The sequence below is a fragment of the Microtus oregoni genome, unplaced genomic scaffold, assembly GCF_018167655.1.
Source record: "Microtus oregoni isolate MIOR12 unplaced genomic scaffold, Mior012 000086F_ref0000336, whole genome shotgun sequence".
In the NCBI taxonomy this organism is placed as follows: domain Eukaryota; kingdom Metazoa; phylum Chordata; class Mammalia; order Rodentia; family Cricetidae; genus Microtus; species Microtus oregoni.
The window spans coordinates 4,608,524-4,624,934 of NW_024544552.1; the positions used below are offsets into that span (position 1 = coordinate 4,608,524).

The 16,411-nt window shown below is 47.7% G+C and overlaps 1 protein-coding gene across 3 annotated transcripts in view; it reads left to right on the top strand.

Moving 5' to 3' along the window:
• The first annotated feature begins 495 nt into the window (after positions 1–495).
• LOC121442107 (carboxyl-terminal PDZ ligand of neuronal nitric oxide synthase protein-like) overlaps positions 496–16,411 on the top strand; it is a 289,142-nt gene continuing 273,226 nt past the window's right edge. For 2 of the 3 annotated variants that reach the window (XM_041643580.1, XM_041643581.1), the window contains exon 1: positions 496–1,105. In XM_041643580.1, the coding sequence (XP_041499514.1) occupies positions 1,001–1,105 (105 nt within the window). In that variant the 5' untranslated portion in view covers positions 496–1,000. Of the gene's footprint in view, positions 1,106–2,426; positions 2,446–16,411 lie in introns of those variants that run through there. The other variant, XM_041643582.1, reaches the window with a different exon arrangement.

Below are 16,411 nucleotides of genomic sequence, written 5' to 3' on the forward strand. Positions count from 1 at the left end.
TGTTCCTAATGCTCCCTTTTCCGCCTACTTCAACAAGGCTGACTCTTAAATATTTAAATTCTTCCCAAAGACACCCTGCTGTGTCCCCAAACGCAAGCAGCACACCCAAAAGGACAAAAGGCACTAGAGACACCCCCCCCCCTTTCGCCTTGATTCTTACGAGAAGCAGGGATCTCAGAATTAATGCAGCTCTGACCTAGAGTATCTGGGACAGATCTTGGGCCTTCTTGGGAAAACAAAACAAAACAAAACAAAAACCATCGCTCTTCTCCCGCTCCTCAAACAAAACAAAACAAGACAAACAAACAAATGCAAGGCGATGCTGTTTCGCCGCTACCAGCTGAGCAGGCTGGGTCGCCTAGTCCTCTCATGAGGCAGGGGCGAAGTTCCCGGGTCCCGGCTAGACGCTGCGGGGACTTTCACCTGCTGGGCGCGCGCGGGGCGCGGGGCGGACCCGGCGGCGAAGGGCGGGCGGGGCTGTGGCGCGCGGGAGGAGTCGGCCCGGGCCCGCCCCGCAGGAGGAGCCGCGGGCTGGCAGCCGATCCGGCGTCTCCGTGACAGGCACCCTGCTCCGCCGTCGCCGCCGCTGCCTTTCTTCCTCGTCCCGGGCTGTGCGCGCCGAGCTCGGGATCGGGCTCCGGGTCTAGCCCCGCTCCGGGCCGTGCGCCCTTCGCTCGGCGTCGCGGTCTGGGGCTCCGTGGCACCCGCTCCCGCCTCCCGGCCGCCTGGCCGCCTCCCGGTAGCCAGAGCTCAGCCACCAAGCAGCTCACACCAGCCGCATCCGCGCCGCCCTTGCCGCTCGGCCCTCCGCTTCGCTCCGGGATCCCCCCCCCCCCCCCCCCGAGCCACCGCCTGGCACCCAGGCTACCCACTGCCGACCCGGGTCCTCGCCGCCACCTCGCCTGGCCCCACTGTTCCCTCTCCCGGGTCTCGCCAGCTCTTTCTTGCCGCCGCCACCGCCACCTCCGCCCCTTGAGCAGCGGGTCCACCGCGGGTCACCATGCCCAGCAAAACCAAGTACAACCTTGTGGACGACGGGCACGACCTGAGGATCCCTCTGCACAACGAGGATGCCTTCCAGCATGGCATCTCTTTTGAGGCCAAGGTGAGGGGCCACCGGGAGGGCAGTACCCCGAGGGGGCAGGTCTGGGTGGTTGGGATGCCAGCTGTCCTGGACGCAGAGCAGGTGGGTTAGGCCTTTCTCAGCTCCTGCCCAGAACAGCTAAAAAGAGCACCTGCAAAGTTTGAGGTGTACTGCCTCACCCCCTTCTCCCACCTGCAGACACCCCATCCTTGCCCGCCAAGGCTGGATTGAGTTACTTCCCGGAGCAGCCTGAGCAGCGTAGCCTGACCGCCTGGTTCTTTTGAAAGCTTTTAAGGAAGCGCTTGTGTTATTTACCTCCTGGGCTTCCAGGAGAGGTGCTTTCGGGAGGTGTTTTAAGACGAGAATGCCTGTTTCCTGACCAGTTAAAAACATTAAAAGAAAAAAAAAATTTCCAAGTAGCTGGGTCTAGTTGCTAAATTCACTCCCCAAATGTTTGCTTTCAACGACTCTTTTACATGTGCCCGTCACTGGTGTGGAGGTCGGGTGGAACCCGTTTTCCAGTTTTGTGGTGCGCTGTTAAATCTCAGCAGTTGCTAAAGAAGAATTTAGCCCAGACGACTGACATTTGCAGGGCCAAGCCCAAAGCCACCCTTGGGGGGGGGGAGGGGGGAGTGGAAATCTGCGTGCTGGACCAGTGGCTGTGTATAAGGCTGGCCATCCTGGAATGGCGAAGCACCTGGCTGTGAGAGGAGTTTTGGCTTGTGAGACTGCAGTGGAGTTTCCCGCTGCTCTTCCCGGGAACGGTCCTTTCCAGTGGAAGGCTCTTGATTGGTACCGCTGCTCTACCCCCCCACACCTATAGCCTAAAGAAAGACGCAGGGACACTCAGCATGTACAGTGTGCTTGTCACCGAGTGAAATGTAAGCGAGTTCTGTTTTAGGTTGGGTTTGGATGGTTTTGAGAACAGCACTTTTGACGCGGAGGCAAACTTGCTCCGCTTTCTCTTCTTGGATGACCACAGGTTAGTAAATTGTGCAAGAACTGCCCTCAGGTGTCCATTTCCTTCGATTTGCAAAACATCCTTGGAGTGTCAGTTAGGAGCCCAGAGGTCACATGTCTTTAGAATTGCGTCCCTTTTCTCATGCCAATGTATGGATTGGTGAATCCTACCCCCACCCCCAACAGCTTTTCTCAGTCACATTTGCTAGAACTAGAGGCGTCACCCCTTCATTCTGCAGTTATCAAACTCTACCTTGGAGTGCAGACTGGGTTGCTGAGTATGACTGGGACCAGAGGGAAGCTGTCAGCCAAGATCTTATCTCACTTCTCTGTCTCAGAATAGATCTGGTTGGCCCAGGATATTCAGTGTTCGGGCTTGTGTGTCTGGGCCTGTGGATTCGGTAAGCAGCTTCTTAAGAGTGTAACTTTTCATTATGGTTATGCTTTAATTTTCTTGCATAGACATACACTGAGAAATTGGCTTTTGTCTTGTTTGGTTCACCAGTGCTATATTTAAAAAATTATTTTTATTATTTTTAATTATATGTCTGTCTGTGGTTATGTGCATGCGAATGAAGTCCGGAGTCCGGAGGCACTGGATCTCCCTGGAGCCAGAGTTACATCTACTTACTTCTGAGCTGCTTGATCTGAACTCCACTCCTCTGCAAGAGCTGTGTGATGGGATTCTCCAGCCCAATGGGCGCGTTTTTTTGTTTTGTTTTGTTTTGTTTTTAAGAGTTCAGATAAAAAGACTAGTCAGATTTAAAGTTGCTTTTTTTTTTTCTCACGGGCCTCTGCATTTGGTCATAGCTAGTTGTCAAAATCTAAAGTAAGTACATACAAATTTCAAGTAAAGTCCCATTCTTAGTATAATCTTCTGCAGTTGGAATGGTGAGGCAGGGGGATTGCCATGAATTAGTGACTTGCTTGGGCCACATACTTCTATCAGGAAAAACTAACCAATGAACCAATTAACCAACCAAACAAACAAACAAACAATCAACAAACAAACAAACCAAATATGAACAGTTCTAGCTTGATGTGTTTAGGGGACATGTGTACCTTTAATGAGTATCTGGGTGACATAATGAAGTGATTGCAACCAGACCTTAAGAAATATTGGGCTTGACGCTTGCCTTCAACTTTTTGGATCTCACTTTATTTTTTTCTCTCTAGTACTAAACATGTAGTTTCTTTTCTGAGCAAATGTCTGGGGGCTGCATAGTGTGGTTTCTATAGTAACTCTGGATTCAGAGATAGTGCTGGTCAATAAGAGGAAAGCCATGGCTGGTCTGTGTTCCTAAGGCAGACAACACAGGGGACCAGGGTTCAGCATTGAGAAGGGTGAGGTGGAAAAGAAAGGACAAGGGCAGGTGGAGCTTCCATAGGCCAAGACTGAGTTGATGGACTGGGTCCTTCCTCCTGGCTCCTTGTGGTTGATGCTGGACTCTGGCATATTCAAATCCTGTGTCAGCCAAGACATGCGTAGGGGTGGAAGCAGAAGATCAGTTCTCTGTTTCCCCTGTGCACCCCAGTAAGTACCTTCTGCAGCTAGCTTCCACCCTTTTACTGAGCCGTGTCTGTCCCTGGAAATGCATCACCGTGGGAATTTCAGGGTTAAAGCCACAGCCATTTGCTCCTTGTTTTGGAAAAGCACAGACCGTAAAAATGCAAATGCATTGTTGCCTTGCTATTAGGTGCCTTGGAAAAAGAGCCAGAGCCTTCCTCTTCCAAGGGTTGGCAATTTTTCAGAATCAACACTGGATGGAGTGATTCTCGGGACATCTGCCTCTCAGTTTTCAGAGTTCCATGGAGACACAAAGATTTAGGGTTAGGTGGGACAGTGTGTCCCTGGCGGATCCTCTGCCTACTTAAGAAACATAGATACCTGCCAGTATCTCAGTCGGTAGAGTGCTTGCTCTAGCATGCGCGAAGCTCTGGGTTACATCCTCAGCACCATTGCTTCAGGTGTGGTGATGCATGCTTGCAATCCCAACACCCAGGAAGTATAGGGAAGATCTGGATACCCGAGACCCCTTCTTTCTGCATGCACCCCATCCCAAATGCATATAATGATGAAGCCCGATCTGTGCACTTTCACCTGCAAGATCTCCCTCAAGTCTCACCGCTTTCTACCAGATGTTGTTTGATGAAGCAGGATATAGGCTGGGGAGGCTGCTGCCTGCCAGGGGCTTTCAGAAACAGGAACGTTAGCGTTGTTTTTCAGATGGAAAACTTGGTGATGAGCCTCACAGAGTGTGTCAGCATCAAACAGTGAAAACTTGTTTTTGCCCCAGCCAGACTTCAGTCTCTGTGATGGAATCCCTGACTCACACCGCTTAGAGCAGGATGGGTTCATTTTAGCTCACGGATTCAGAGCTTTCAGCAGATGGTTCTAGCTGTTGGTTGAGGTAGCAGAGGGGAACCCTAGCCCCCCTCCCCAGGATTGCTTACACACCTGTCATGCGGCCAGCAGGAGGGCAGCATGCAGGTAGGTGTGCACTGCCCAGAGAAGTGAATGCTCCTCTCGCTGGAGTGGCTTTTACTGCCCACACCATGATGGTGGGGGCATGTGGCGGAAGTGACTCACCTGTGCTATAAAGGAAGCAGAGAGAGGAAACTGGAGACCAGGTCTAACTTTCAAAGGCATTATCATCATTACTTCCTTCCTCCAGCTCGGGCCCGCTTCCCGGAAATTTCTACCACCCGCTAACATAGCGTCACCAGCTGGGGATGAAGATTTTAACACACACGCCTATGGGGAACATTGCATGTCCAAACCATAATGTATTTACTGAACACTTACGCGCCCTACTTCATTCTAGCCTCTGCCTTCTTGGATATGCACCCTCCAGGGCATTTGACCCCTGGTCTGTGACTGCCTTATCTACCCCTGATACAGCTTTTCTTTCCGTTTTCCTAGCCATACTCTCTGGACTGTGGTTCTGATCATCAGAGCTGAAAAGCACCTTAGGCATCTAGTGTAGACTCACTTTATGGATAATTGAGGTCCAGAGGGAAGTCTTGACCTAAGGTCCATAGCCACACAGTAACAGAACCACTGGGGATCTCTGGGTCCAGTTACCTGTTGCTATCTAACAAACTACCTTTAGACTGGCTGGGAACAACAGCCGTGTATTTTGCTCCTGATCTGTGGCCTGGGAACTCAGGCAGGGCTTGGCTGGACTGTTCTTCCGGTGCACATGACAAACATTCTGTTGGGTTCTTTTTTCTTTTTTTCTTGGTGAGCAGACCGGAAAGTCCTAGAAGGCTTCTCTTACTCGGCTTTAGTAGATTCTCCATGTGGTTGTTGAATCTACTGGCTGGCTTATATTTCTTCCTAGCGTGGTGGGTCTTTTGTTTGGTGGTTGGCTTTCCAGAGGACATGTTATAAGAAGGAGAACACTGCCAAGGTTGGCCTTCTGAGTTTTACAGGTCTCTTCTGCTATGTTCTGTTGCTCATGACTGTAGGGGACTAGAAATAGGCTCCCCTTCTAGATGTGTGTTTGAGTGTGTGAGCGCATATGTACAGTGTTCCTTGGGGTTGCTTACCTTTTAAAAAAAGAATTATTTTTAATTTTATGTATGTTTTTTGTTTGTTTGCTTTTTTGTTTTTGCTTTGTTTTCTCTCTCTCTCTCTCTCTGTGTGTGTGTGTGTGTGTGTGTGTGTGTGTGTGTCTGCGTACCATATATATGCAGTACCAGTGGAGGCCAGAAGAGGGCATTGAATCCTCTTGGAATTAGCAACAGCCACCAAGTGGGTGCTGGGAACAGAATCTGAGCTCCTTGCGAGAGAACCTCTGCTCCTAACAGTGGAGCCATCTCTCCAGTCCTCCGCTTTGTAATTCAGAGACAGTCTCTCACTGGGCCCAGGATGCCAGTTCATCTCACTGGCATGCCTCAGCAATTCTCCTGCCTCTGTATTTGCAACACTGGATTACAAGCATGCGTCACCCTCCCTGGGTCCCTGGGATCAAACTCAGGTTTTTGTGCTTATGAGGCAAGCACTTTATCAAATGAGCTATCCGCAGTTTCCTAAACCCCACTTCTTAATGAGGGAGTGTCAAAGCCAAGTTGTAAAATTACATGTGGGGTGAGAGATTTTACTGATGCATAGAGCTGTGTCTTTGTTATAAATGTAGATAGGCCCAAGTGTCCTGGGATAAATCTATTTCTACCTTAGCTGTAAACTTTATGATTTTGTGGCATTTGGTCATTGTTCTTTCGCCCAACATGTCATAGTCATTTTTCGTGGTCAAAATCATGCATCCAGGCATAATGCTGACCAGTCACCTATGTATAGGACCCTAATTAGACTCGACTTAGTGTTTATTATTGCTTACTCATATGGTGCTTCAAAGAACTGGAACATTAAGTGCTATCACTAGCTATAATTACCGACCTCCTCTTCACTACAGCATGCTGCCTGGAGCTTCTTGGGGACCTTTGAGCTATCCTTACCCTTGATGCCCAAGAAGCAGGCTTTACTTTTTCCTGCCCTACACTGAAATCTTGATTCCTGATATTCTTCTTCTTTCTCTTCCTCCCCCTACTTCTCCTCCTCTTCTCTTTTAAGAAAAACTTCCTCTCTTTGCTGTCCATCCCCCTTTTCTTTAGTTTTTCTTTTCTTCTTCTTCTTCCTTCTCCTCTTCTTCTTCCTCCTCTTCCTCCTCCTTTCTTCTTCTTCTTGCTGTGGCGTATGTATTTGTGTGCATGTGGAGACCAGAGACTGATGCCCTGTATATGGGCATGGTGAGTGCCGGTGCCCAGAGGCCAGGGAAAGGTGACTTCCCTCGAGCTGGAGTTACAGGCAGCTGGGAGATGCCTGGTGTGGGTGCTGGGAACTGAACTTGGGTCCTCTGAGAGAGTAGTGCGTGTTCATAGCTGTGGAGTCCTCCACCTTATTTTCTGAGGCAGGGTCTCCTGCTGAATTTGGAGACTTAGAAGAACAGCTGGCCAGTGAGCTGCAGGGATCTGCCTGTGTCTGTGGCTAGGATTACAGGTGTGTGCTGCTGTTCCTGTTTTTATAACACAGGTGTTGGCGATCCAGATTCAGGTCCTCAGTGCAAGCACTTTACTGACTGAGCCTTCTTCCCAACCCCTTTCTTGTAGCTTTACTGAGATATGTTTCATGCACCATATAATCCACCAGTTAAAATGTTTAATTCAGTGATGTTTGTATATTCACAAACATGTCTATTCCCACAGTCCTTTGAGGACATTTCCATCATCTCGAAGGGACCCCTGTGCTCCAGTCCTAAGTGGTCACTATTCCATGTTCTGGTTCTAGGTTTTCCTCTTCTGGACATTCCATGATTTTAAACATATAATACCTATGATCTTTTGGTTCTGACCTTGTCTTTGTTTCTTTTATTGCCACTGTGGTAAAATACCTTGACAAAAGCAACTTCAGGGAGCAGGGGCCTGTTCTGGCTCATGGCTCAGGTGACTTTCCATCACGGTGGGGAAAACACAGAGGCAGGGACTTGAGTGGAGTGGATCACCCTGCGCCCAGAGACAGGGAACAGAGAGAGCAATGAGTCTGTGCTGTCCACTCACTTTGTAAGTTCAGGGCCCCTGCCTGGGATGAGGGCTGCTTGTCCTGGCCCCATGCTAGTCCTGTGTCCTCCACAGTGGTGAATGCAGTGTCTTGCGTGTATATAACATGAATGAGTGAATAAATGTGGTTTCTTAGCTGTTGCCTGTGACGACGGCCAGGGTCCTCCCTGGCCTCCCCTCAGTGGGAGCTAGTCACCTCTGACCGCTTCTCTTGCTCTAGTCCTGCAGTTCTTGGTTCCCAGTAACCTGAGCTGCTCCTCTGCCATGGTGTCTTTCTACTTCTTCCCCTCACCTCTGGTTTACATTGCACTGCTTTCCAAGAAGGTCTTTTCCTGACTGAAAGGAAACCCCAATGAGTGGTGGACAAAGGAGTTAGAGTTTGAATTAGAACATGTGTTTAATTTCAGGAATAGGTAGTTATCATTTACTAATTGTCCTTTACGTATGTTTTCATTAATGACTAGATACCCCCCCCACACACACACAATTCTCTGTTTATTTTCTTTACTTTGTTATTTTATGTCATATAAATTTGGCTGTCAAGAACTCCTAGCTTAGATTCAGGAGCCCATGCTGTGTTTGGCTTCAAACCCTGACTCTGCCCCTTACTTGCTTATGACCGCGTATGAATTCCTTCACGTCTCTCGTCTGGAAGAGAGGTTCAGCGCATCATATGCCCCAGAGGGTGGGTGGGAGGGTGAAGGGAACTGACCACGTAAATGCCTAGCACAGTGCTTGGCACAGAGTGGCTTGCTGTTTTCATTAAATCCAATTCTACAACTTGCAGTTTGTTTTGCTTGTTTGGTCCGCACATGGTTTAATCCACAGAAAAGCGTTTTGTCTTTTCTAATCGTTGCCTTTTTTAACTCTGAGATTTGGTGACACATTAACTTCATTATACATGCCTGGTTAAAAAAATTTCTAGCCGCAGAATTACTCTGATTCCTCAAGTTGCAAATCAGACAGCGAGACTGCTGTGTGGGCTTAAAATAGTTGTCAGCTTTCTTGGAAGGGGGCGGGGAAGGGTTAACTAGGTTCTGATGTAAGCCCCAATCACATTTGTTCCAGCTTTTTAATCCCTGTTATGATTAAAAATCACAGCATCTTAAGTATGGCATGCTGTCTGTCTTCACTTGTCTTTGAGTTTCTTGGGTAAATATTTCTTTAAGCAGAGCTAATCTAAGCAGAAGGAATCTTGCAGCCTGGGATTAATTAATACCTTGCGATGCTTACATTTCCCTTTTCAGTTTTTATGCTCAGCACCATGTTTACTTTTAAACATCAGAGCAGCTGGCTTTAAAGTTGTTTAAAAAGGCGCTTCTAGCAAGTTCCGTGCCCACAGAAAGCTGAATCCTCATATACCCTGGCATGTAACCCTGCAGCTGGTTTCTTACGGTAGGATCTGAGTGTCCTTTGAGAACTGAGGACATTGGCTATTCCCCTCTTAATCTTACTTTTAAAATTAATTAATTTTGTGTGTGTTCTTGTGTTGGAGTACTTGCATGCATATGTTATATTGGTGCATCAGATAACTCTTGGGAGTTGGTTTTTGCCTTCTACCCTGTTACAGCAAGGTTGGTCTTGATTTTGCCACTTGATAGCATCCTGGTTAGCTGGCCCATGAACCTGCAGCTGATTCTCCATCCCTTTGTAGGAGTGCTCGGATCATAGATATGTGTCACCATGTTTGGCTTTGTTATTGTTGTGGTGGTGGTGTTGGTGGTGGTTGTCAGTTCTGGGAATCAAATTCATATCTGCAGACTTGTGCTACAATTGCTTTTACCTACTAAGCCGTATTCCTGGCCCCTACCCCGACTTATTCCTGAAGCCACACCCCTTGGTGGGAGGCTAGTTTAATAATATGCCTCCAGAGTCTCTACTCCCAGGGTCTGTTTGGTGTAAGGAAATGGCCAAGAAGAGGGCACTTCCCACATTGCACCCTGAATTGAGAGCATACTGACTTCTGTTTGTGTGTGTGTGTGTGTGTGTGTGTGTGTGTGTGTGTTGGGGAAGGAAAGGAGTCAGAGGATGAACACACTGCAGAGACAGTGTCTATGCTGAAATGCTTCTCCTGGGACACAGGGACACAGTGCCTTGTGGGTACCTGGTTGTACCTTTCTGCCCATGTTCGTTGTAAACTCTTGTCCTTTGGTCTCTGGATGGAAGAAACGTGACTCACATGGAAGCATTTTCTTTTCATTATTCTTTGCAAAGAGGAAGACCAATGTTTCTTATGGGCCGAGTGACAGATAATATATTAGCTCAACCCCCACCCTACTGTTTCCCATAAGCACACATAACCTGTCCTGGAATGATACTTTCAAACTCGCTCCTGGGTGTGTGTGAATTTCCTCCTTAACTTGGCAGCCCAGGCTAAGCACATCCTGGACACCCATAGCCAGTGTTTGGTGGAAACGGCCTTCATCAAGTCACTTGAATGAAGCTCTCTCCTTGTGGTCAGGAGTTCTGAAGTTTCTGCATATGAAGGGAATTTTGCCTGTAGATGCCTTTGATCAATTAAGCAGCTGTTCTCAGTTGGTCTATATCGGAATATTATGAAATGAAAAGGGAACGAATAAAGCCTCCAGGCCCAGGCTTGCTGAGATGGCATGGGTGATGTTGGAGGTTCTCCTCGCCGCTGTGATGGAGTGTTTGAGCCGTGGCACTGGAACACTGTTTCTCAGACACACTGCTAGTTGGACTCTCTGGGGGAGTTAAATAAAATAAGAGGAGAAACCACATATGGCTGGAGCTATAGTTTGGACCTTGGGTCCTCAAAAGGCCCATGTGTTAAAGGCATGGTCCTTGACCCGCAGCACCATGGAGAGGCAGTGGGCCCTATTGGAGGTGGAGTCCAGTAGAAGATGATTACCGGAGGTTCCTTGATGATGACATGGAAACCCTGGCATTTTGACCCCTTTCTCTGCCTCTTGGCTAGATGAGGTGAGAAGACCTCCTGGGACACATGTCCCCACCATGCTGCACTGTGCCTGCACAGACCTGAGCAATGGTCCAGGCCAGCTGACCGTGGACTAGAGCTGCAACTGGAATGTAGCCACGATTAATAAAAACCCAGAGACAGAAATTGGGGTTCAATCTGAAGGACAGAAAAGCAAAACAGTCAGCCACTGGCTCTTACCTCTGCCTCAGTCCGAAATGGCGATCCCGCTTTCAGAAATCTCAGAATGAGACTGTGTGTGAGAGCTGTGTCCTCCCATTTTCTATTCCTCTCTAGTGTTGGTATTAAAGGCGTTCACCTCTACCACCTGGTTTCTGTGGCAAACTAGTGTGGCTACTGGGATTAAAGATGTGTGTCTCCACTGCCTGGTCTGTAAGACTGATCAGTGTGGCTGTTTTACTCTCTTAACTTCAGGAAAACTTTATTTATTAAAATACAAAGGAAACATCACAACGTGCTTTGGATATCTGTCCTGCAAACACCAGCAGGAAAGGCAGGAACGCATCTTAAATTGTGCTTTATTCAGGGCTGGCAGTCTGTGGAGGTGACCGGTTAACACCCTTGGAGGCACTGCCTTCACATCCTGCCTCCAACTGGCTGGTTTTATTGGGAGCAGGACCAAGGCAGTCAGTCAACCCAGACCTCCTCTCTCTCCTCTGATCAGGTGGTCAGCCATGTTTTGAAGACTTGTGATTTCTTAGTCTCTTGTGGTGTCATCCTTGGTACCTTCTCATTTCCTGCATACCTGGGTTCAGGTGCTTTGGGGTCATGGAGTCTAGTCAGTGCCTGTAGATATTGACCCCGTACTTCTCCAGGTGCCCCCTGCACTGGAGAGTCAGAACAAAGAAGGTTGTCAGGTTGGATGCGCTAAACAAATAACGGTGTGTGTGCGCAGATTCCTTTGTTCAGTATGGAAGGAATGTGTCTCCATTCATCTCATCTCCTATCCAAACCTCTGAAACTGAGAACCCCCAAATCTTGCTGCTGCTTTTCCTTTCCTTTCCTTTCCTTTCCTTTCCTTTCCTTTCCTTTCCTTTCCTTTCTTTCCTTTTTGAGAAAGCGTTTCTCTGTATAACTCTGGTTGTCTGGTTGTCCTGGATCTCACTCTGTAGACCAGACTCACTCTGTAGGCCTCAAACTCAGAGATCTGCCTGCCTCTGCCTTCTGAGTACTAGGATTAAAGATGTGTGCCACCTGCCTGGGCAGCACAGTAGAGCTGACCCTGTTGACAGGGGTGCAGGTGAACTGACCCAAGAATGTGAGCATGGGAGATCTGGCCCCACCCCTCATCTGCCATATGGTGATGTGGGCAGGAGCGAGATGCCTTCACCCTCTGCCCCTTGCTGCCTGTAGCAGGTGGGAGAGCTGGCCCTGAGGTCATACGAGTGGGAGAGCTGGCCCTGTCCCTCACCAGCTACAACACTTGGGAGGGCGGCCCCTATACTTTACCTGGACAACACATTCGAACTGGCTCTGAGGTGTAGGTGAAAGAGAGCCAACTCTGAGAATGTGAAAGCAGGAGAACTGGCCCCGCCTCTTGCCCATGGCTGAAAAGGGTGAACTAGCCAGAACTAGCTCACCCTGGTGATGAAGACAGGGGAAACTGGCAGGCTGACCAACCCTGCAACTACCCAGGCTCAGAACCAGGGTTACGAGTTGACCTACCCCAACATTCGCCCCATCTGTGATTTGCTAGAGCACATGAAGGGGCCTGACCCACAGACCCAAAGCTGCAGGATCTTCACGACACAGGGCAACGACGGGATAACCAAGAGGAGTTCCAGTGAGTGTAGAAGAAACCAGAGGCCTCAAACCAGGCCAAAGACCCTTTGCAACCAACATTTGCACATAAAGCTCAATGGATACAAGGATTTGCTGCATACCCCACTATGTCAAACTACAGCTTCCGTGATGAGATTTCTTTTTTTTTACCTTTACCTTTTTTTCTCTTAAATTTTATTTTATTTTATTTTGGGGGTGCGGTTGCAAGGGCAGTGGGTGGATATGAAGAGATGGGAAATGAGTGGGATCGAGATGCATGATGTAAAAGATACAAAGAATAAATGAAAAGAAAGTCTAAAAAGGAGACGTGTGCCATCACTCCCGCTTGAGTTACTGTTTTTGACCACTGAGGATCTCTACAGCCACCCAACATGGCTCTTTTGCAGTGTACAAATCCCATCTCCCGTGCCCAGCCCAGTGGTCATCAAAGATGGATTGGTTTTAGTTTACAGAAATGGTTTCTGGGGAGAGTGTGCTGTTTGACTCCCACTTCCAGGCTCTCCCTTGTCAAGGCTATGGAGTTTTCTGATGTGGTGAGCTAGTTTGTGATCTGTTGTTGGAGGCCTAAGACGCTAAGTGTCCCAACCCCATGCTGGCGAGGCTTAGCCCATCAAATACTGATTTCTCCCTTCCCTCCATCTAAACGTGTGTCCCTCCTTGAATTGCTATTATAGCGTTTGGTTTACAGTCTTAGATTTCCTTGTGTACTTGAGTAGAATAGTTCCATAGACACGGTTCTACTTTTATGTTTTCTGTAGCACTGGCATGCAGCGGCTGCAAAGGCACGTAGAGGTGGCTGAGGTTCCGTGAGGCTCTTGCTTTTTTAGAGCGAAGCCAATATCCTTAAAGCTCTAGTGGTACCAGGCATCTTGTGACCGTGACGCTTCTTACTGAGTCTTTATTTCCCTTCTCCAGCGGTAGCTGGAAATTGCTTTTCATTAAAAATATGCCTGAAGCACACACTTGAGGCTCCTGACTCACCTCTTCTAAGGGAGGAGCCTTGGTGTCTTGGATATGTCAGCTGGGAGGGCTGTAGTGTTCCTAAGTCCCCATTGCAGCCTACATTTTCCGTCCTTGATAAGAACTCTCAGCAGGAAACTGGGCCTGAGGTCTAGCGTGGAGGCAGGGAAACCTTCTGAACAACTGCAGAGCCAACCCCAGCCCTTGTTGCATCAGCAGCCTTGAATAAGTCCCTTCCATCTCTTTGTATCCCAGTCCCCTCCCCTGTAAGCCATGGAGTGGAGTCAGCCCCTGACTTTTAGAATGAGGTTCCCCCAGCCCCACATCTCTGGGGCTCGCTAATTCTTCCTTTGCTCTGTACAGACCATGTGCCCTGGCCCTGGTGAGGTGACATCTCCATAATTTCAAGCCCACTTATGGGTTGACAGATCAATTAGCACAAACAGCCGGAGCCCAGCAAGGCTGCACAGTGTTGCACGGGTTCCCGGGCTGTGTGCCGTGCCCTCGGTGATCAAGACGAAGAGGAAGGGATGTGTGGTATTCCTTCCTCCAGCTCTCTTGCTCAACGTGTGGCTCAAACAGAAGTCCATGCAGGCAGAATGGGCTCTCTACATATCTTAATTCTCAAATATTTATATCTTTTATATATCTTAATTTACATATCTTAACTCTCAAATATTTATACTGTTTACTGTTTCACGAGAGGGCATGTATGTCTTAGACTTCAGTTTTGCCCTATTAGAGCCAAAAGGGGGAATTTTGAAAGCAGCAGAATGCCATAGGGTCAAATTCCACAGAAAGGAAAAGTGAAATAAAAAAAGAAAGAAAGAAAAGTTGGAGATAGGATCTTGAATTCTGACAAGTTCAAGTAAAAGGAGGCCTATGTGTACTTTCCACCCCCAGGGACTGCCCCAGGGTCAAGATCTTGGCTTAAATGGTGGCATTTGTAGCCCATAGTTCAAAAGTCTTGACAGTTAACCTTGTTGCTCCAGAATTGGAATTTTGTATAACAGTGTTTGCAATCTAGCTGAACCCTATAATCATCTAGGGAACTTATAAAATATGTGTTCCTTTGTACCCATGGCTTCTTCTTTCTTGTTTAACTTGGAGGTGCCACCTGCATTATGAATTTTAAAAACTCCTAGGGTGATTACAGACAGGATACGTCCAGATAGGCGCCGGTGAGCATTGCACACAGAATGGGGACATTCAAGGACAGACCTGGGTTATCCAGGTTGTCAAACCTGATTAATTAGTTCAGAGTGCTCTTTTTATGGGTTTACGATGGGATACAGAATGGGATGGGATACTGGATAAACTCAGTAGATATGAAACCAGCCCTTATCTCCCTTCAGGCATGGCGTGCTGGTTAGGAGAGGATGGAATGTTGGGGAATGTTAATGGCAGCAGGCCAGGGAGGCTTGATGTGCACACTGTACTGATACTTTCCTAGTTGGGATTAGAGTCTTCAAAGTTTCCAGGCCAAAGCTCACTCCAGCAGTCTTGATTAGATACTGCCAACATGGCCTTTTAAAAACATGTGATTGATTTATTGGTTGATTGATAGAGGGATGGATGGTTGGTTGGTTGGATGGATGGATGGATGGCCTAGAATTTGTGATCCTCTTGTCTTAGCCTCTGGAGTGACATGCCTCCCTGGTCTGAGTCTGTGCCTGTTGTGTTTAGGATGAGTAATGCTCCCCTCCTCTTGGGCAAGGCTTGATTTACTTTTTTTTTTTTTAATGCTTGAGATACAGTCTAGGCCTTTCTCATGTCTTTGCTTGCATTTGTAAATACGTAGTCTAGGAACTGATTTGTCTGCTGGTCCAGGGCGTCCTTCATGCTCCTCTCTGTCACCTGTTTTCTCATTGCTCTCCTTCCTTTCACTTCCCCTTAGACTTCGAGTGTGCTTTTGCTTCAAACCTGGGACCACCCATTCTCTAGGAAGACCTGGTATCTTGGGCAGCAGTGGTGCAGAAGCACCATCTTGGGCATCGCGAATGCCCACTTTTACTGGACGGCCATTGCTTGGTGGAGCCACTTCTCAGAGACAGAGGTGGGAAACAGAAGAAGGGCAGAAATGCATGCACACTAAGTAGGGCAGGAGTGAGTGGACACTTATGTTTCCAGATAGAATCTGAGTCTAGAAGTTTGATATTTTTTCATACTTTACTGGTTCCTTTTGCCACACCAATATTTCTAGGTTTTGTACACATAAAAATTAACAATTGAATATCCCATAATTACACATTTGTTTTATTCTGTAACACATAATTAGCACTCTCAGACTAATGATACTAATATCAGTAACTGTTATGATTGCTGAAAACAGTTTAAACACTTTTTTTGCATGTGCCATCTATATTCTACCATTTAAAAAGTGATTATATGCAGAGCCTAGTGGTGCAGTCCTGCAATGACCAGCAAATCTGAAGACTGAAGTAGGAGGCTTGCAAGTTCAAGGCCAGCCTGGGCAATTTAGTGAGAGTCACTTTCAAAAAGAAAAGGAGGAGAAGAAAAGAAAGGACCTGGCACACTGGTGTATAGTTCAGTAGGAGAGCCAGCCCTAGGTTCAGTCTCAAGTACCATTAAAAATAAAAGAAGGAACAATTGTTGAGATGGCAAGATGGCTCAGTGGTTAAGACTGGATGCTGGTCTTGTAGAGGACCTGAGTTTAGTCCCAAGAACCCACCTTGGGTAGCTCACACATGTCTATAGCTCAAGCTCTGGGGGATCTGATACTCTTATCTTGATTCTATGGACACACACATATCCCCCCCCCATATACATATAATTAAAATGTGTATATATTACACAAATACTTAAAAAGATTATTTTGGGGGGTCTGATATAGGTTAGATGAGGAATGGCCCCTAAGACTCTCTGTTCAAATAGTTAGGCTGGGGAGATGGCCCAGTTGGTACAGCACTTGCCCTATGACCATGAAGACCTGAGTTTGATCTGTGTAAAAGCCTGATGCTGGGGAGGCAGAGGATCCTTGGAGCTTGATGACTAGTGATCTGGCTGAAACAGCAAGCTCCAGATTTAGAGAGAGCCTGATTCCAAAAAACAAAGTGGCCCTCTGGTCGCCACATGCAGAGTGGCAT